This window comes from Chiloscyllium plagiosum, chromosome 40 (genome assembly GCF_004010195.1).
Source record: "Chiloscyllium plagiosum isolate BGI_BamShark_2017 chromosome 40, ASM401019v2, whole genome shotgun sequence".
Lineage (NCBI taxonomy): Eukaryota > Metazoa > Chordata > Chondrichthyes > Orectolobiformes > Hemiscylliidae > Chiloscyllium > Chiloscyllium plagiosum.
The window spans coordinates 13172177-13194127 of NC_057749.1; the positions used below are offsets into that span (position 1 = coordinate 13172177).

A 21951-nucleotide genomic window follows, 5' to 3' on the forward strand; every position below is an offset into this window, starting at 1 on the left:
ACCATAAATCAATTGTCCTCTGTAACCTATGCAGTTAGCAAAATACACTAGCAGCTTGACCTGCTTTTCATAAATTATATACGATTTCAATAGTTTCCCCCAATACTTCCCTCTTACTGGCTTATTTTGTTTTTATAAAAGTGGCATGATTTTGCAGTTTGTTGTCTAGCCTTTCAGAATGGTTTGCCTATTGCCAAAAGTGATTCTTGGTTTCTGTAAAATAATGCTAATTTACCACCAGCTAAAAGTAACCAGCTTAACCATAAATATTTCTTTTCAGTGGTTGGATTGCAGCACTTAGTTGGACAAAAACAAATCTTGCTGTGGCAGTGGTCATGATGGTAGTAGCAGTATTCTTCACCGTGTGTGCAGTTTTGTCTTTGTTGCTGGTACAAAGGGTAAGAATGTCTAATTCATCCTTGTTGAGTTGCTTGCCTCACTCCTGACCTCTGTTCATCTTTTACTGAAACCTTTGGACAAGCTCTTGGCTGTCTCCAGATTTGAACGTTCCACCGCTGTGCTGGCTGTCAATCTTTCACCCTCTATATAAATTTCAGTTCATCCAAAACCCCACGATCTCACTCGAGCAGCTCTTGCTGACCTACATTGGCTGCTGATCCACTTAAGCCTCAACCTTTTAACATTTAAGTTTAGATTCGAGTGGTGCTGGAAAAGCACAGCAGGTCAGGCAGCATCCGAGGAGCAGCAAAATCGACGTTTCGGACAAAACTCTTCATCAGGAATGAGGGGCATTCCTGATGAAGGGCTTTTGCCCAAAACGTCAATTTTGCTGCTCCTCTGATGTTGCCTGACCTGCTGTGCTTTTACAGCACTATAATTTAGACTTTGATCTCCAGCATCTGCAGTCCTCACTTTTCGTCTTTTTAACACTTAATCCTAGTGTTGTATGATTTTTGCTCCTTGGGCAGCACCCAGGTTTCTATCTTTTAGATGAGTCTGTCGTGTAGAGTTTCCATGTTCTCCCTCTGTCTCTTTGGGTTTCCACTGGGTGCTCCAGTTTCCTCCACAGTCCAAAAATGCGCAGGTTAGGTGGATTAGTCATGCTAAATTGCCCCACGCTGTCCAGGGATGCAGATGTTAGATACATCAAATGGGGTTCACTGGGAAAGGGAGAGTCTCCGTGGAAAACTGGTCAGACAGCTAGTTCAGATTCGAGGGACTTAATGGCCTCTTTCTGCACTGCAGGTATTCTATGATCCTGTCTATCTTACATTGTCCTTTGTCTTTTTGAAGGTTCAAATGATGAGTCTATGTACACAAGTTAAAATGTCGTGGTCAGAATTTAATCAAAAGACTACTGAAATGTCAGCCTTTATAATCTCGGGATAGAAGGGAGAGAAGGTGGCAGGGATGTACTGTTTTTTCTCCGTAATACCATAGTCAAACCACATGACTATTGTGTGTACTATACTAACCATGATGTGGCGGTGACAGTATTAGACTAGGGTAGACGATGTTTAAAAATCCTACAACACCAGGTTATAGTCCAACAGGTTAGAGTTAAGTGATTAAAGACTTAACAGCAATCTAGGTTTGTTCAATACATCGCAGCAGTTATGACATGTTTATCTTTTACTGTAAACTGTCCTATGATCCTGTACCACTAGCTACCTGATGAAAGAGTAGTTCTCTGAAAGCTTGTACTTTTTAAAAAAAAAAAAAACCTGTTTGACTATAACCTGGTGTTGTAGTTAGTATAAAGGCGAAAATCACAACAGTGTATACAAGAAACATTGGTCTTGGACACCGTGTAATGCAAATTTACCTAAATGTTAACAAGGTGCCAATGATCAAATTGAGGCTTGTGTTACAGGGAATACAGATGGTTAAGATCTGATCTGATTAAGATTTTTAGAATTCTGAAAGGAATTTATAGGCCAAATAAAAGGTTATCCCACTGGTAGAGGAGTCCATGACAAGAAAATGTCCTGTTAAAATAGCCAAGCTATTCAGGACAAATATTGGACAAGATTTCTACAGTGTGGGAAAAGTGTGAAACTCCCTCCTGCAAGAAGCAGTGAATGTTTGCTAAATCAGTTTTAATTCTGAAATTGGTAGTTCTTTAGTTAAGGGGTGTGGAAATTAGGATGGCACACTCTCGTCACTGAATTGAAGAACAGAAATGAAGAGCTAATGGGATCACTTGTACCCATGTTCCCCTGTTATTGTCTGGTCCTAAGTTTTGCCTTCACTGACTAGTAATTTTCCACCTCTTTCCTACCCACCTATCCTCTCTGCCATTTTTTTCCCTCCGTAAAACCCATTTTTTGACCAACCTCTTTCTCACTGGCTGGCAAACATTTTTTGTTAACTATGTCTGTTTTTACCATGTGTATCTAAGCAACCACCTTATGTTTTCTCACATGAGAAGCTGCAATATAAATTCAAGAAGTGTAGAGATAAGATCGGACAAATTGAAATAAAGTCTTTTTCTTAAGGTTTTTTCTCTTTTTTTTTGTAGGTACACTCAATATTCCGCAGCACAGGAGCCAGTTTTCAGAGAGCACAAGAAGAATTTTCCCATGGGGTCTTCTCCAATACCACAGTGCGCAGTGCTGCAGCTAGTGCTGCATCAGCTGCTGCACAAAGCACCTTCCAAGGAAACTAATTACTGGAGATTACTGTTTTCAAAAGTTATCCTCTTTGTACGTTCTTTATAAAGATGCACTTTCATTGGACAAAATGTGTATTTTGTGTCTACCTATTAAGGGGGAAGGATATATTAGGCTTTAATCAAAGGGTTTCAAACAAACTGTTGGTATCACTGCATTTTCTACTGTAGAAAACCAGCTGCTCAACAGTTTGTATTTTGTTTATGAAGAATTATTGGTCAGTGTGTTGGTTCATTGGGGAGGTACGTTTACAGAAGAGAGTAAAACATCAAGCTAACTTTTTGAAGTTTCATATTTTAATAAGTTTCTTCAGTAATAAGCACAATGGATTTTACTAGCACCTGAAGTATTGTTCAACACTATGACATTGTGTATGCCAGCGCTGGTCATCTGTTCTGTGGCACTGCATCTGTCTAGTTGATTTTTTTTGTATGATGGGCTGGTTCTTGCTGCTTTTTAAGTGGAATCACATTTGGAAGAAGGTGCATCATAGAAGTCTGGCAGCATCATGACAATACTGCAAATTCATGGGTGAAAGTTTTGAGCTTACAGCTTGAGCTCAACTAGTCAATTTTCTTAATCATAAATTCTTAAATGTTTAGATTGGGTATTTAAATGTAGAATCTTATGGAAACTTTCAGCATATCATCAGCATTTATGAAGGGATACGTAGTGCTTTAGGCAGAATAGACGACATTCATGGTTGCAGTTTTTTGCTCCATCCTTCCATCCCATTCATTATATACCTTTTATCAAATGTTGTTCACTTCAAATTTTGTTTCTGACCAAGTGTCCACAGACCTGATGTATCTTCCTATTAAGTGAAATATTCAATTCCATGATTAACATCTATTTCATGGGTGCTGGTTGATCTGTTTCCAGTATTCTCCTGCTCTTTGATTTTTTTCTTACATTTGCATTGTGTTTTTTAAAAAAAAATGGCTATATAAAGCTATTTCAGGCGGTAGTAGTATTCCTTTACCAAAACAGTTACTTTCATGTATGCTTTGGAGCATTTAATGCTCTTTTGTAAGAACTATCTCAACCCACCTCCATCTTTTTCAATTATATCCAAAGTATTTGGGGGAGGTAAGAGAGGAGCCAGTGTTGACTGTAGGTTTCCTGAAGAGTGAGTTGATCAGATTTAATCACTCTTAATCATGTGGATTGTTAACACCGTGGCAAATATTGTGGATGCTTGAAATCTGGAATAAGGGCAGAAATGTGTTAAAACTATTTGAAGTTGAGCAACACCAGTGGAGTGAGACACAGATAATATTTCAGGCTGAGGATGCTGTTAACTAATTTTTCTTAATTCATTTGTAGGAAACAAATTAAATGGTTTAACCTTTTTAGTCATTGGGATCTCTTAAATTTTTTGTAATCTTTTTGTCTCTTGAAACTGAGACTGCTACTACTGGATTGTTTGTTTTTTTTCTTGTTTCGGACTACTGTTGTGAAGCAGGCTTTCTGTTGTTTTTTTTTTTAAAAACCTGTTTATAACACAGCTTCCACACTGGGATTCCGATGGTAAAATTATTTTTGGGTTATACTTGCCAAAAATGGACTGTACAGAAACCTTACTTCAGTAATTTTGCCCTTTTTCGTGTCACTCTGTCAATTTTAAAACAAAGCCATATGTCATTCTTGCATAGGTGAGATTTCCTATGGAATTGTTAAAATATCGCCTTTATTGAACTGCCTCTGTCCTCTTTCTTGCCCTTCTCCAAGATGACTGGATAAACCATGCCCATAGGAAATCAAGAGTAAGTGATTGTTGGTTGAGGCTAGGATTTATTTTCCCATTTGATGTCTGCAGCAACAGTGCTGGAGAGCATCTTCCATGTCGTCTTAACAAGTACACTCTCAATTAGTTTTTCCTCAGGCCTCACTCATTGGTAATTGGCCTGTTAGGTCCCCGAGCTTAGAGTGGAACCATTTTTGTGCTATTGGCATAATTGCCACTGAAGTGTTAAAACACGAGACTGTAACTGCAAAATTGAATTATTGAAAATCTTTCCTTTTCCCTTCAGTTTAGTTTGGCATGTAACAAGTGCTGGACTACCAACAAATTATGGGAGCTTGAGCTTAGCGCAAAACTAGACAGAATGACCAGAATTTCAGTCTTAGCTTCAGAGCTTTTGGTTTACAGGACTTAATTTTGAGTTTTATTTTTGAATCATCAAAATGAGCTGATGTAATTTTTTTTGATTTCACAAATGTAAATGGGATGGTCATTCGCTTGAACAAGCTTTCCAATGGAATGAATGATGTTAGCTTTTCATTGTTTTAAAAAAGAATAATTCCATGCAAATGCCCTTTTAAAACATATTTGTGCTCAAATAAAGGTATTTAACTCGATTCCAGTAGTTCTTTTGACTCTTCAGACCAAACGTTTCCTAGAATGGAACTTTCTTTTTGATAAGAGCTGATGCACCTTCCTATTGAGTGAAATGTTCAATTCCATGAATGGACTGATCTGAAAAGTATGAATTTGACTGTCTTGAAGCCTGATCCTGAGAGAAGAACCTCTGAATGTTTGATCTGAGCTCCTTGATTTGAATGACTGTAAACTCCATTCAGTGATTTCATGCATGCAATCTTTTAGAACTGAATCACTTGACATCCTGCTTCTCTTCACTGAAGCCTGGAATTTGCTATAGATGTGGATATAGCAAGTTGAACAATTGTTGAAAATCTTGATCAGGTTCTTGGCATCTCCAATACCTACTGTGAAGCTGACTACTGTCAGTAGTACTGTATAGGTCTGTGCATTCATCTTACAATTAGAAGTTGTGATATTTTGATATTCTTGTTTGAAGTATTTAATTTGTTTTCAGAAGTTGGTTCCCTTTTGGGTACTGTTGACCTTTTCTCATCTCTCAATCCTATTCCAGGTACAATTCTGCAACAAAGAATTCATTTGTAATAAGTACTACTTTTGATAAGGGAGTGAAATGTTCCTAGGTGCTGCATGGGAGCAGAAGCAAAATGTGACCAGCAGTGAAATGTTGGCTTGCATGCAGCTCTATGCAAAGATAGACTAATAAGCTTCTCAAAGGAGAAAACTAAGGTAGACAAAGTTTGGGGGGAGAATTTCAGGGCTTAGTGGATATAATTCGAAGGCACAGCTACTGATTGAGCAATGAAAATCCAGGAGATGTGCACCAAGCCACAATTGAAATGCAGAAATCTGAGGGTTTTACAATTGGAGGAAAAGGGTAAGACCGTGTGATTTGAAAGATCAGAATGAGAATTTTGTGATGGTGAAATAGTGAAATCCTTTTGATATTTGTAGTGAGAATCAAATAGTTATTGTATAGTGTTAATGCCTTGTTTTTCTATTTAGTTAATATTTATGTTTTAAAAGTACATTGAACATATTCACAAGAGGATGCTAGTGACTGATTTACTGTGATTGCCAGATTTACTGTTTATCAAGCCAGGTCCCGCTCTTGGATCTGACTTCTCAAGATGAGGTCATTGGTCCAATTGGAGAACAGTATCCTTCAACATTTAGGTGTAAGGGAGAGGTCTAGTTCTGAAATGATATGGATGTAGAAACATTAAAAACACTACTCAAATATCTGAATCACTAGAACTGTTCTGATACGAGTGACTCATCTCAAATTCAGCCAGGCCAGTCCATTTTTATGCTTCAATGTAGTTATTTCTCAACCTGAAAATCTTAAGATCTCATCAAGAGGTTTGTTCAACTTGTCTGCTCATGCCCGAGTTTCACTTTCTATCAGGGAGCAAAGTATATAAGCCAATCCATTCCCACCTCCCTGAAGTTAGGCATAAGAAGGACATAATGATAAAACCTCACGTTAAACTATTGTTTATTCTGATCCTTGATGTCATGAATCAAACTAAATTTATAAATCTGAAATAATAATAATAATAATAATAATGTGACAGCTACTCAGTTCAGGTAGCATCTATGGAAAGAAGCAGCAGATGTTTAGAGCATGAAGAACTGCACTTCATTTTATAGTCTTTGGGAGCCAACATTTGAATTCAAAACTCCAGACTGTACTCAGTCTGCTGCCTTGATTATACCTATCTGCCATAGTATCTTCAGAAAGCCAATATATTTTTGACAGTCCACTGATCATCATTTAACACCTATCTTCCATCAGCACAATTCCTTTTGCTACCATTAGTGTTCCCTTTGTCTTCTGCTCAGGGTGTACTTGTTTCATTTTCACTCAGTCCTTCTCTTTTGTCAACAACATTGCTACCATAATTTTCCAGCTTTTTCAGTTGTGAAGAGTTATGAATGTTGAAAAGTTAACTTTGCTTTTTCTCTTAGATGCTGCCAAAACTGTTGAGTTTCTCTAGCAGAGTCTTTTTATTTCTGCAGTAAACAGAAATGATCAATAATGATATTGGGGAATATTATTTACCCAAGAATTGTTTGGAAATGTTAGAGTTAGGGGAATTACTGAACCACATTCAGGAGAGCTTACTGATCAGCCCTAGATGGGAGGCATTGCTGGATCTGATGATGGGAAAGTACCTGGACTAAATGGACCAAGTGTCTGTAGGGAAGCTCCTGGGTCATTAGCAATGGAGGAAAAACCAGCAGAAATTCTAAATTGGGAGAGGCCATTTTCAATATCTAATCTAATCTAATCCCTGGTATTGATATTTAAAAGAAAAAAGGGTGGCACGGTGGCAGTGGTTAGCACTGCTGCCTCTCAGCGCCAGAGACCTGGGTTCAATTCCCGCCTCAGGCGACTGACTGTGTGGAGTTTGCACATTCTCCCCATGTCTGCGTGGGTTTCCTCCTGGTGCTCCGGTTTCCTCCCACCGTCCAAAGATGTGCAGGTTAGGTGAATTGGCTGTGCTAAATTGCCCGTAGTGTTAGGTGCAGGGTTATATGTAGGGGAATGGGTTTGGGTGGGTGCGCTTCGTCGTTCGGTGTGGACTTGTTGGGCCGAAGGGCCTGTTTCCACACTAAGTAATCTAATCTAATATAAGGATCTGACAGGATAAAGTGGAACCAGAAGAGTAACAGATAAATCTATAATGGAACGATGGGGGATCTTGGAGATACATCAGAAACAGTCTAGGAATTCAAGCAAGAGTAGTGAAATGGGATTTTAAAAGCTCCTAGGCTAATGAGGGGGTCACAAAAAGGAGGGTGCATGTTGCTTATCAAATAGATTCTTTAAGTGAGAACCAGGTCATATGCAATAGGTTGAGGGGTGGGTGAAGAGGGAATTAAGACTGTCAAGGGGAGAGTATGAGAATAGAATGGTAGTCAACATAAATGTGAATAAAATTATTCTAACCAGTAAGTGAAAAGTAAGCAAACAGCTTTTTTTAAAAAATGGAGTAGGTACAAAGTGATATCAATATTTTACAATTGACTGCTGAGATGTTATTACCCACCTTTGGATCAGATTGCCTGTATAACTTGGCCCTCTGGCTCAGCAGTAGGCACACTACCATATGCCTAGAAGGACCAGCAGCAAGGCTAAAATGTATTGAGCTATTTTTATATTAAGAACGAGGATTCTGACAAAAAAATTGGTAGTAGTGACACTGGATGCAATGGAAATAGAATTGAATGGGTGGAAATCCTGAAAAGACTGACTGTGGTTTGTAAGATAGATTAAGTGTTGATATCAGAAGGGCTTTTCTTTATCTTTTAATCTTTCTTTAGACTTGGGGAGAATGGGGAAATTGGATATTCTAGTTCAGGAAAGTGCATAGGGACTATCCCCGCAACTTCAGCCGACATAGTTCATGGCTGTTGACTAACTCAGTTTGCTGGTTTGTGATGCTAATAGTGGGTTCAGTTCCCACGTTGAGATTACCATGAAAGACTAACCTTTTCAATATGAATGGTGTGGTGATCCTTCAATTAGATGACTGACAACAGCTTAATGAGAGCTGCCCTGTGGTTCTAGCATGACTGGCTACTTTACGAGCTAGTTAATTCAGTTGGCTTGACAGCTGGTTTGCAATCTGGAGTGATGCCCACAGAATGGGTTCAATTCTTGCACCAGCTGACTTTGCCATGAAGGACACTCTTGCTCAACCTTTCCCCTCACCTGAGCCATGGTGACCCTCTAACACCTGTCATATCTGCCTAATAAGAGTGTGGCCTTATGGTCTCCTAAGACTATGGTAACGTCACACTGTCAATGATTAAACTGAATAATCTGGGGTTTTGGAATTTGTTGAGATATTTGTTTTGGGGTAAAGGGGAGAGAGAGAAAATTTCTGGCAACATTTCTGGAGGGGAAAAGAGAGTTAGTTGATGTTTCAAATTCCATCTGACTTTTGTATAAATTAATCTCATTGTAGCGTGCAGAATATGAACTTGTTCCAACATTGTTTCTCTTTCTTCCAAATTCAATAGTCTGTAATATGACGTAAGTCGGTGGATTTGGCAGATAGAATTCAATATAGAATTGAAGGGGGAGGTGATGGCCATGGCCTAGTGATACTATTGCTGACCAACATGACAGTCTGGGGCCTCTGCTTTGAGTCCTGTCACAGTGGGATGATGGAATTTGAATTCAATAAATACCTGGAATTGGGAGACTAATAATTGTAATGGACCAGACCAGCCGCCCCCTTCCCCCAAACCAAGCATTTCAAAAAAGTAGGTGAGACCCTAAATTTGCTAGTTGTTTTAAGCAGGCATGCAGCTGATATTCCAGGACTGATACAGCTGGTCAAACTACTTATTTTTAAACAAAACAATTTATTTCCAAGATTACCAAATGAAAAACATACAAAAGAAAACAGAATACTAAATAACCTACCCAACAGGTCTTCCCCACTTAATGACTTTGTTCCAGATACTTGTCACAATCTGCCTAAACACCCCTTGGCACAAAATGTAAAATCAACCACTGGGTCTTGCAGGAGAAGGGTCAGAGAGTGGTTCAGCATGGACCTGCTTCTTTGGGGTACAGGAGCTTCACAACTGCCTGACTGCTTTCAGTGAACAACCAGATCAAATCAAATCAAACCAAACCAAACCAGAGAAAAGCTGAGCTGGGAGAACTGGCCACTCCCGTTTCATTGTATAAGTGTTTTTTTTCCCTAAAACATGAAAGCCTTTTTCCTGAGGTAGTATAATTTAGCTATAATAAAATTGGCCCGAAACCCCTGCAAGCCCAGACTTTTCAGAACCTGTGTTTTTATGATGACCTGAAAAGGAGCAATAGCATAACATGATGACTGTGAATCCATTGTCAGGAAAAACCCATCTGGTTCACTAATGCCATTTAGGGAAGGCAGCTACCATCCTTACCTAGTCTAGCCTACATGTAACTCCAGACTCACTACAATGTGGTTCAGTGGACATTTAGGGATGGGTAAGAAATGCTGCCTGGTGAGCAATGCCCTCATCCTGTGAATAAATAAATTAATGAAGGTATAGTTTTAAACAGTATGGAGGAATAGAATAACTAGGGATGTGAGCACCTCAATCTCTGAAGATGACAGGACATATTGAAAGTAAAGCACCTGGCATTTACAACTGGAGATAATAAGCACAAATGTTATGCCAAATGTTTATTAAAAAATTTGCAAGGTCCTCACTAGAGTATTACATCCAATTCTAGTCTGCAATTTAGGAAGGATGGGAAGGTCCTTGAGATGCTGTGGAGAAAATTTACCAGAGTAGTTCCAGGGATTTTTGTGAATCATGGAATGTTTGAGATTTTAGGTTAGTTCAGAGATATTTGGGAAGATGGTTCCAAAGAGATTTTTAAAAAAAATTGGTATTAACAACATGTGTGTGTTGCTGGCTGGGCCATAGTTTATTCACTATTCCTAATTACCCATAAGTGTGGATCTGGAGTTATATAGTTTTTAGACCAGGTTCCTTTCTTAAAGGGTATTATGTGACGAGGGCGTTTTCCTGACAATCGGCAGATTCTTAATTTCAGATTTTTATTGAATTCAGATTCCACCATCTGCCATAATCAGATTTGAACTGAGGTCGCCATAACATTACCTGGGTTTCTGGATTGATAGTTCAGTAATAATACCACTAGACCGTCACTTCCCGTTTGATTGAGGTGTACAAGACTTTTGACAAGATTGATGTAAAGGACTGAACTCTTCCCTCTTGACCAATAGTACAAGTACTAGGGAACACCACTTTAAGATTTCAATTAAAAAATGCAAGAGAATGCCAAGAAGATTGTTTTTCCCATAGCAAACTGTAATGATGAGGAACTCCTGGCCCATGGAACGGTGGAAACAGAGACAATGATTTGAAAGAAACTAGATGTGCAATTGTGGGACAGAAAACTTAACAGGGCTACAGGGATAGAGTACAGGAAAATGAACTGACTAAATTACTCCCTTGGGGAGTCAGCAAGGGCTGCATGGACTCCGGTGCTGTCAAAGACTCTTGCAACATTAAAACAAACAACTGGGGATCTGAAACGAAACAAATTGCTGGAGCAACTCAGCCGGTTTGGCAGTATCATTGAGAAGAAAGCAGAGTTAGCTTTTCGAGTTGTCTACTTTTCACTACCACCCTGAAGGATCAGCGCTCCAAAAGCTAGTGCTTCCAAATAAACCTGTTGGACTATAACTTGGTGTTGTGTGATTTTTTTAGCTTTACTTTTCCGAAACGTTAACTCTGCTTTCTTCCCGCAGATGCTGCCAAACCTGCTGAGTTTCTCCAGCAGTTTGTTTTTGAGCTAGTGAAATTAATACTGCTATTAAACATGCTTAATCCAGCGATTATGTCAATATTTTACAAAGGATTCGTTTGTTTTAAATCTTTGACGGTATCACACCCAGTGAGTGACAATTCACCTCCCAAGAGCAACAGGAACGAAATTAAGTCAGATAATGACGCCCTAAGGTCTTTGGTTCAAACCCGATCTCTGCCGCATGTCCTCTAATTTGTTTTTCTCGACTGAAGTTGCAAAATATTACACCTTCGCATTGCAAAAAAAAAATTGCAGCTGCGCACAACGAACAAAAAAATATGCATTACTGGTTCCAGCTTTGCGTTGTAAATTCTGCAGCAAACATCCGGAATTTAAATTGCACAATGCAAATTGAGAAGCGTGCCGCAAAACAGAAAATGCGACGAAAGATAGAATTAAACGCAACATTCTTCAGTGTACTAAATGCAGTTGCATGTTTATTGCAAGCAGTGTGCCTTTAATCGCAATTTCCAGACCCCCGGAAGTATTTCTTTCTCAGAGAAGGAAGTTGCTGTTGGTGTCGGGGTGACCAGGATCAGTTTGCAAAATGAAAGTGGTGGGTGGAGTTTGAGGGTTAACATCTGATTTGAGTTCTCTACCTTCCCTCCCTTTATATTTCGGTCCGTCTCGAACCCCCTTGAATGGAGCTGCTGGATGGCGTCTGGCTGCGCTCCACCCAAACTAGAGGAGTTCATTCTCACAGAGAAACTGGGCAGTGGTACCTACGCCACTGTATACAAAGCCTACAGAAAGGTGAGCAGTTTTTAATCAGGCAGGGAGTTTGTGCAGCGGCACCTGTGTCACAGGTGAGAACTGAGTCAGGACATCAGTGCTGAAGATGAGAGATTGATAGGAAGACATCTGTTTGTATAACTTAAAAACATCTGTGCCAGAGATTAGAGATTGGTACGGGTGACTTCAGATATATCAGCAGTGCGAGGAGTGAGTGTGTTTATTGCACCTGTGCCACAGGCCAGAGATTGGTCAGGGCACTTGTACCACAGGTGAGAGATTGATAGGGGCTTCAGTTTGTACAGCCAAAACACATTTGTGCCAAAGATGAGAGAGAGACTGAGGGACACCTGCACCTATAACAACAGATCAAAAGATGAAAGCTTGGTCAGAGTGACTTTGTACAACCTAAAGGAAGGTGTGCGAGACTGGTAAGGCAACCTGTGTGTACAACCTACATGCACCTGTATCATAGGTGAGAGCCTGGTGGGGGCCACCTGTACCTCTATTGGGAGCACCTGTGTGTACAACCTACATGCACCTGTATCATAGGTGAGAGCCTGGTAGAGGAACCTGTATCACTTAAGTTATTTCCATTTTTTTGTCTCCCTTAGGTATTGATCTAGTATTTTTAAAAGTACTTCTCAACTGGTCTACTGGGATGGAACGGGGCATGTGGGATCTCTTTACCTGCTTAGGATCTGAAAGACCCCACAGTGTTTTATGTAGAAAAATTGGCTAGCACCACCAAAGCTTAATTGTGTTTTCATCTTGTTCACAGGCCTTGTATCTTGCTGTGTGTATATTGCCAGAACAACTTGTTCGCTGTCTGTGAAGCAATTTGGGCAATCCTGAGGATGTGAAAAGCGCTATATAAATGCAGGGTCTTTTGTATCTTGCTTGTCCTAATGGCCTGAATTAAAGTGAAGTTCTGATCTATGTTTATTTCATCTATGCTGTTTAAAACTTTAAATTGACCCTAACACCCCTTTAAACTGTCCAACCTGACGATGGTATCAGACTGTGAATGGCCCTGTCTGCTTCAGTCAAACACAGGCTCAAGTATAAACTGACTTGGTATCTTCAGCATTGTGGAGTTCTGCTTTGAACCTGGTAATAGAGTCAAACAGCATGGAAACAGACCCTTTGGTCTAACCAGTCCATGCCAACCATAATCCCAAATTAAACCAGTCCCATCTGCCTGCGCTTGGCCATTATCCCTCCAAACATTTATTGTTATATACCTTAACTAAATGACTTTTTTAAACATTGTAAACGTACCCATATTCACCATTTCTTTTGGAAGTGCATTCCACACATGAACCACTTTGTGTTTTTTTTTAAAATTGTCCCTCATGTCTTTTTAAAAATTTTCTCCTTAAAAATATGCCCCCTAGTCCTGAAACACCCTACCCTCGGGAAAAGATATCTACCATTCTCCTTATCTATGTCCCTCATTATTTTATAAATATCTATAAGGTCAACCCTCAACCTCCTATGGTCCTATTAAACATGTCCCAACTTCTCCTTATAACTTAAACTCTCTATCCTGGCAACATCCTGGTAAATTTTTTCTGAACTGTCCTCAGTTTAATAATATTCGTCCTCTAACAGGGTGCCCCAAACTGGATACAGTACTCCAGAAGAGGCCCTACCAACATCCTGTACAATCTCAACAAAACGTCCTAACTCCTGTACTGAAAGATCTGAGCAATAAAGGCGACTGTACTAAATGCATTTTTAACCACCCTGTCTACATGTCATGCAAACCTCAAAGGATTATGTACCTGTACCCCTAGGTCTCTCTGTTCTACAATACCCGAGGCCCTACTTTTAATTGTATGATCATTTAAAATATATTGGTAATAGCTGAGAGAATAGAAAAATGTATTTTGCATTCATCTGGAACTTCAGGATGTCCCAAACAGCTTTATACTAAAATAGTTATGACATTTTTATGGCAAATAATGAATATTGGCCTTGACACTGTGGAAAGATCTATCATGCCCTTGACAATGCCTTGTGGGACCTTTTTACAGGCAATTGAGAGAGTAAACATCTCATTTGAAAACTGGCATTGCTGCCATGGGTCACACTGCATCTGTGAATACAAACAGTTAAGGTTTCTGGATTGCAATGAAACTTTGTCAGTTCAATATATAAGGAGATATCAGCTCTGACGAAAGGTCGCTCCACATGCAATTTTTAACTGTTTCTCTCTCCACAGATGCAACCAGATCTGCTGAGTTTCTCCAGCATTCTCTGTCTTTAGTTCTGATTTCGGCAATCCTGTGCTTTCGTGTTGCTGCAGCCTAGATTATTTGGAATGGGATTTGAACTGGTGACCTCCTGATTCAGAAATGAGAGCACTGCCTATTGAACTTCTAACCAGGAACTTTTTTTTTATTCCTGTGGGGACACGCCCTAGAAAGGTGATGATCGGTGCTGTGTTCAGAATATTATTTCACTTTTTTCATGTGATGTGTACGTTGCTGGCAAGGCCAGCATTTTTTGCCCGTCCCTGTTTGGCCTTGAACTGAGTGGTTTGCTCACCTATTTCAGAGGGTAGTTAAAAGCAATCACCTGGCTGTGCAGTTACATCTAGGCCAGACTGGGTAAGGGCAGCAGAAGAACACTAGTGAATCTATCACCATCAGTTATAGTTGTTTTGGTCACTATTATGGAGAGTGGTCATACAGTATAGAAACAGACCCTTGAGTCCAACCAGTCCATGCTGACCGTAATCCCAAACTAAACTAGCCCTGCCTGTCTGCGCTTGGCCCATATCCCTCCAAACATTTCTTATTCATGTATTTATCCAAGTGTCTTTTAAATGTTGTAACTGTACCTGCATCCACCACTTCCTCTGGAGGTTCATTCCACATGCAAATCACTCCGTGTTTTAAAAATAAAAATGCCCCTCATGTCTTTTTTTAAATCCTCCGGCTTTCACCATAAAAATATGCCCCCGAGTCTTGAAATCCCCTAATTTAGGGAAACGACACCTGCCATTCATCTTATCTATACTCCTCATGATTTTATAAACCTCAATAAGGTCACCCCTCGACCTCTAACACTCCATTGAAAAAAGTCCTAACCTGTCTTAACTGGCAGAAGAAGTGATGAATGCAGGTACAGTTACAACGTCATAAAGACATTTGGTCAGGTACATAAATTGGAAAGATTTGGAGGTATATGTGCCAAACACAGCAAATGGGACTAGTTTATCATAGAAAACTCGGCATGGATGAGGTGGAGCAAAGGGTCTTTTTCTGTCCTGTATGACACTATCCAGCCTCACCTTATAACTCAAACCCTTCTTCCCCAGCAACACCCTGGCAAATCTCTTCTGAATCATCTCTGGCTGAAGATCCTTGCTTATTATAACATGGAGACCAGAACTGGACACAGGTTTATATTCCACCAGTTTATTAATTGAACTTAAATTACACCAGGATTTGAACCCAAGTCCCCAGAGCATTTGCCTAAACCTCTGGGTGCCATAGTCCAATAACATTGCCGCTACCTCATCACCTCCCTGTTAGACAATAGACAATAGGTGCAGGAGTAGGCCATTCTGCCCTTCGAGCCTGCACCACCATTCAATATGATCATGGCTGATCATCCTTAATCAGTATCCTGTTCCTGCCTTATCTCCATAACCCTTGATTCCACAATCCTTGATAGCCCTATCCAATTCTTTCTTAAATGAATCCAGAGTCTGGGCCTCCACTGCTCTCTGGGGCAGAGCATTCCACACAGCCACCACTCTCTGGGTGAAGAAGTTTCTCCTCATCTCTGTCCTAAATGGTCTACCCCGTATTTTTAAGCTGTGTCCTCTGGTTTGGCACTCACCCATCAGTGGAAACATGTTTCCTGCCGCCAGAGTGTCCAATCCTTTAATAATCTTATATGTCTCAATCAGATCCCCTCTCAGTCTTCTAAACTCAAGGGTATACAAGCCCAGTCGCTCCAGTCTTTCAATGTAAGGTAATCCCGCCATTCCAGGAATTGACCTCGTGAACCAACGCTGCATTTCCTCAATAGCCAGAATGTCTTTCCTCAAATTTGGAGACCAGAACTGCACACAGTACTCCAGGTGTGGTCTCACCAGGGCCCTGTACAGCTGCAGAAGAACCTCTTTGCTTCTATACTCAATCCCTCTTGTTATGAAGGCCAGCATGCTATTAGCCTTTTACACTACCTGCTGTACTTGCATGCTTACCTTCATTGACTGATGTACAAGAACACCCAGATCTCTCTGTACTGCCCCTTTACCAAAATTGATTCCATTGAGGTCGTAACCTGCCTTCCTGTTCTTGCCACCAAAGTGGATAACCATACATTTATCCACATTAAACTGCATCTGCCATGCATCTGCCCAGTCACCTAACTTGTCCAGGTCACCCTGTAATCTCCTAACATCCTCATCACATTTCACCCTGCCACCCAGCTTAGTATCATCAGCAAATTTGCTAATGTTATTACTAACACCATCTTTTATATCATTAACATATATTGTAAAATGCTGCGGTCCCAGTACTGATCCCCGCGGTACCCCACTGGTCACTGCCTGCCATTCCAAAATGGAGCCGTTTATCACTACTCTTTGTTTCCTATCAGCCAACCAACTGATTGTTAGTGCAAATAGTGATAAATGGGCACACACCTTGACTGTAACTGGGTAATTTGCACCAATGTAAGAATGCTTTAATTGTTCCTCATCGCAAGTGCATCTCACTTGCACAGTCGCTCTATGCTGAAACTGTTCCTCTAAAGTGGTTCCTGCTGTATTCCAACAGGTGAACAGTCGCGAGGTCGTGGCCATTAAGTGTGTGAGTAAAAAAAGTTTGAACAAAGCCTCGGTGGAGAACCTGCTGACTGAGATCGAAATCTTGAAGACGGTCAGGCATCCTCATATTGTGCAGCTGAAGGATTTTCAAGTATGTATGAGCAGAGTCTGAAAGTGGATATCTTTATAAAACTAACAGGGCTGGATAAGTAACTTCACTCATCAACACAGGGATTCCATCACCTTTCCTCTGAGCTTCTCTCATGAGTGGCCTTAACATTGCAGAGGTTGTTTGACTTGCTGAATATTGACAGCTTGTTTCTATCTGATTTCCAGTGGCATTTTGTTTCTCATGTATGTGTGTGAGAAAGGCAGTCGGTGTGTCTGACAGTGTCAATGTACCTTTGTCTGTCTGACTTGGCTGTTTTGTCTGTGTGTGTCAGTGTGTTCATGTGTTTTGGCTGTGAATATGGCGCTCTTTCTCTCGTGCGTGCGCACACCCCTTTGCTGCAATCTTGAGGTTATAACAAGAGGAATAGATAGAGGATGTGATGTTTTTGGATTTCCAGGAAGCTATTGCTGAAGTCCCACATATTAGAAGCAAGTGTGTAAGATCGAAGCACATGGAATGGGGTGAAGTAGCAACAGGGATTGGGAATTGGTTAGCAGGTAGGGAACTGAGTGGGAATAAATAAGGGTGGGTTTTGGAGTGATTTGATTTATTACCATCATGTGTACCAAGGTACAGTGAAAAGTATTGTCTTTTGTGCTTTACAGGCAGATCACACGATACAAGTGCATTAGGTAACAGAACAGAGTAAAGGATACAATGTTACAGTCACAGACAAGGTGCAGAGAGAGATTAACATTAAAGAGGACCATTCAAAAGTCTGATAACAGCGGGGAAGAAGCTGTTCCTGAATTGATCCATACGTGTATACAAACTTTTATATCTTCTGCCTGACAGAAAAGGGTGGCAGAGAGTATACCCAAGGTGCGAGGGGTCTTTGATTATGTTGGTTGCTTCTGCAAGGCAGTGGGAAATATAATAGATGAAGTGAATGGATGGGAAGCTGGTTTGCTTAGTGGACTGGGCTGTGTTCACAGCTCTCTGTAGTTTCTTTTGGTCTTACAAAAAGCAGCGGAAGTGGAGTGGGAAGCAGTGATCGTGGATTATTACAGGGATCAGTGATTGTTTCCAGCTATTCACTATATAATTTAATGAATTGCATGAAGGTATTAAATTTGGTATTTCCAAGTTTGCTGATGATATAAAACTAGAAGGAATTTGAGAGATGAGGCAGAAGTGAAGAGGCTTCAAGGTAACTTCAACAAATTGGGTGAGTGGGCAGATGCAGTACGTTGCAGCTAAGTGTGAAGTAATCCACTTTGGTATGGGAAAGAGAATAAGCATATTATTTAAACAATGATTGACACTTCTCAGTCTATCACTGTAAAAACGAGAACCAGTACACCAGTCAGTGCAAGCAGACATGCAGATGGAACAAGCAGTTAGGAAGGTCAATAAAATGTTGGCCTTCTTTGCCAAGGAGTTCAGGAGCAAGGAAGTTGTCATACAGCTGTTCAGGGCTTAGGTAGAACCATGCCTGGAGTATTGTGTGCCATTATAGTCGGCATGGACTGGTTGGACCAAAGGATCTGTTTCTCTGCTGTATGACTCTTAGTAAAATATATAAGATTCGGACAGGGCTGCACAAAAGGAATACATGGATGATGTTCCCTTGATTGGGAGCTGGAGTGGGGGAATTTCTGGAACAAGGGGTCATAGTCTCGGATTATGGGATATTTGAGACTGAAATAATAATTGTTTTTCACTCAGAAGGTAGTGAACTGTTATTTTACCCCACAGAAGGCAATGGAGGGAAAAGAACAGCAGCACTGTGGCTCAGTGGTTAGCACTGCTGCCATACAGCAGCAAGGACTGGGGTTCAATTCCACCCTTGGATGAACATCTGTGTGGAGTTCACACATTCTCCCCATGTCTGCGTGGGTTTCCTCTGGGTGCTCTGATTTCCTCCCACAGTCCAAAGATGTGCAGGTTATGTGGATTGACCATGCTAAATGGCCCAGTGTTCAGAGATGTGCAGGTAAATGTGGGGTTACACGAATAAGATGAGAGGCTCTTTGGAAGTTTGGTACAGACTCAACAGGCCAAGTGGCCTCTTTCCGTACTGTAGGGGATTCTATTCTATTACTCACTGAATATATTTAAGAAATAAATTGATTCCGAAATACAAAAGGTGTCAAGGGATATGAGAAGGGAGCAGGGGGATTGCATTGAGATAGGAAATCAGCCGTGATCATATTGAATGGTAGAGCAGGCTCAGTGGACCAGAAAGTCTCTTGTTGCTTCTATTTTGTATGCCTTTGTCTTGTCTGCACCGTCATCTGTGCATGTGTGTTACTGCCTGTGTGTCTTGGCTGTGTTGTGTGTGTGTGTGTGTTTTAGAGTCTTATGGTTGTGCTGTTGTCTTGATTGTGTTTATGTCAGTATCTTGGCTATGGTTTTGTCAGTGTGTGACTCTCTCTTGGTTGTGGTAGTGGCTGTGTGTCAGTCTCTTATCTGTGTGATTTTTTTTTTTGAGCAGCAGTATTGCCTTTCCTACTATCTGGTCTGACCTGTGTTGGGGTTCCTTGTTGAAATGGGGCGAGGGAAATTGGAGAATGGCAGATTCTATCCCTGTCTCCCAACCACCACGTACACTCAGGAAAGAGTGACTGGGTGGCCCTTGATAAGTGAGGGCAGTGGCCATGACCGATGGGACACCGAAACCAATATTAATGCCCTGGCCTATTCCTTGACCAACAATCAGAGACTTGAGTCGCCAACTTGGGTTGGGAGTGTTCCTGGAGGTTTTACTATGTGACCGCCTTCAGTACCTGGCCACTTGGAAGAGGAACAGACTCTTTATAACCTATTGATGAAATAGGGTTTTTTAACCCCTCCAACCTCCAATATTTTTACAATCAATAAACAAAATACTTCAGTATTCCAGCTAGAAAGATGTAGGTAATAGGTGGTAATCATCCACTGAAGTAATCTCTCATTGTGAATAATGGAATCGGAATGATCTCCTTGGTGAGCATTATGGTGGCTCAGTGGTTAGCACTGCCGCCTTGCAGCACCAAGGACCCGGGTTCAATTCTAGCCTTGGGCAACAATCTGCATATTCTCCCAGTGTCTGCGTCGGTTTCTTCCCATGGTCCAAAGATGCGTGGGTTGGCCATGCTAAATGCAAGGTTACAGAGATAGGGTTGCGGGAGTGGGTCTACGTGGGCTGCACTTCGGAAGGTTGATGCAGACTTGATGGGATGAACAGCCTCTTTCCAAACTGTAGGGATTCTATGATTCTCTGTCACTGCCCTGTGTGAGTCAGAGGGTTCCAGACCACAACCAGGGGGCCCTGCCCTTCCCCGTGGAATAGTTTGGGAATATTCCGGGTAGCCAGACATTCCAGTTTGTGGAGGTGTGGGGTTCGGTGAGGGGGAGATATTATAGGCTTCTGGTTGCAGTCGTTTCTAACGTATGGTTTGACCTTGACCCTAACAGTGGGACAGCGAGAACATTTACCTGATCATGGAATTCTGTGCTGGCGGCGATCTCTCCCACTTCATCCGCACTCGCAGGGCGCTTCCCGAAGGAGTGGCCAGGCGCTTTCTGCAGCAGCTGGGTAAGAGGCCGCGGGAGCTGGGTTGCCATATTAACTTTCCCATCCACTGCATGTTCCAAAGTGCTTCATGGGCAATGAGAGCATCAGCTTCCCCCTGGCTCGGAGGGTAACATTCTCATTGGAATTTGAAGATTGAGAGTTCAACTCCCACTCCAGAGGTGTGAGCAGAAAACTGCAGCTGACACTATCATGCCAGCACTGAGGGAGTGCTGCACTGTTGAAGGAGCCATCTTTCTAAACACTCACCTCCAGTAGAGGTAAAAGATCCCACCAAACCGTGAGAAGAGCTGTCCACGAAAAAGGTTTATATTTCTCCAACACAGGGTGGCGCAGTGGCTCAGTGGTTAGTACTGCTGCCTTACAGCACCAGGGACCCAGTTTCGATTCCACCCTTCGGCGACTGTGAAGTTTGCACATTCTCCCCATGTCTGCACAGACCGCGAGCAGGTGCTCTGCTTTCTTCCCACCATCCAAAGAAGTGCAGGCTAAGTGGATTAGCCATGGGAAATGCAGGGTTACAAGGGTCCGGGGGTGTGTCTGGGTGGGATGCTCTTTGGAGGGTCTGTGTGACCTCGATGGGCCAAATAGCCTGCTTCCACACTTTAGGAATTCTATGATCCATCCCTCAATCAATCTGACTACAATAGAAGTTCACGTTATCCCCATATTGTTGTATGTGGGGTCTTGCTGTGTGCATATTGATGTTTCCTACATTACAATACTGACTTCAAAATGGTAGTTCCACCGGATTGATGTTCCCATGAAGGTCCTACCCTCCGGTGGAACCACCACCAATCACCTCTTTTGCCTAAGAGAGCAGCCCAATGGTCCTCTGGGACTGTGGTGACTTTGCTGTAACCTTTACACACCAAAAGCACCTCATTTGCTGTAAAGCACTTTGGGATGTGAAAGTTGCTATATAAATGCAATTATTTCTTCTTTCTTTTGGGAATGGCCATTAGATCCACATTCTGTTTGTACAGAGATTGGGCTGCCAATTATGTTAATGGAAGGATAAACATTAGCCTGGGATCCCTCAGAATGACCCTAGTCACTGAAACGCTTCACAGGAGGCTCCCAAGCACTGAGGATGTCACCTAGACAGGGGGCAAAACGTCTGCAGCAGACATTCCCAGCTCGGCGAACAGAACCACAACAATGACCCTAGTCCTATTTGGAATAGTGCGATCTCCTTTACCTGCCTGAGCATTTAATGCTGCATTGCCTCTGACAGTGCAGCACTGTGCATTACTTCAGCTTTTCTGTTCTCGTTTAAGGCTTCTAGCAGTATACTGTATGCACCCAAATCAAGATTCATCTAAGATCTTTGAGCTCTGTGGGAGCCCCTGCATTAACCTGTGAACTTTACAAAGGTGTTATTGTTAATGCTAGAAGTTACGAAA

The 21951-nt window shown here is 41.4% G+C and overlaps 2 protein-coding genes across 5 annotated transcripts in view; both read left to right on the top strand.

Annotated features, from left to right (window-relative positions):
• Positions 1–4994, top strand: part of scamp2 (secretory carrier membrane protein 2) — a 45808-nt gene extending 40814 nt beyond the window's left edge. Inside the window, exons 8-9 of the mRNA XM_043680371.1 lie at positions 281–398; positions 2483–4994. Of these exons, the coding sequence (XP_043536306.1) occupies positions 281–398; positions 2483–2629 (265 nt within the window). The 3' untranslated portion in view covers positions 2630–4994. The remainder of the gene's footprint in view (positions 1–280; positions 399–2482) is intronic.
• Positions 4995–11808: 6814 nt separating this feature from the next.
• ulk3 (unc-51 like kinase 3) overlaps positions 11809–21951 on the top strand; it is a 51226-nt gene continuing 41083 nt past the window's right edge. For 2 of the 4 annotated variants that reach the window (XM_043680367.1, XM_043680368.1), the window contains exons 1-3: positions 11809–12085; positions 16867–17007; positions 20428–20548. In XM_043680367.1, coding sequence (XP_043536302.1) covers positions 11987–12085; positions 16867–17007; positions 20428–20548 — 361 coding nt within the window. In that variant the 5' untranslated portion in view covers positions 11809–11986. The remainder of the gene's footprint in view (positions 12086–16866; positions 17008–20427; positions 20549–21951) is intronic. The other 2 variants (XM_043680369.1, XM_043680370.1) reach the window with 2 other exon arrangements.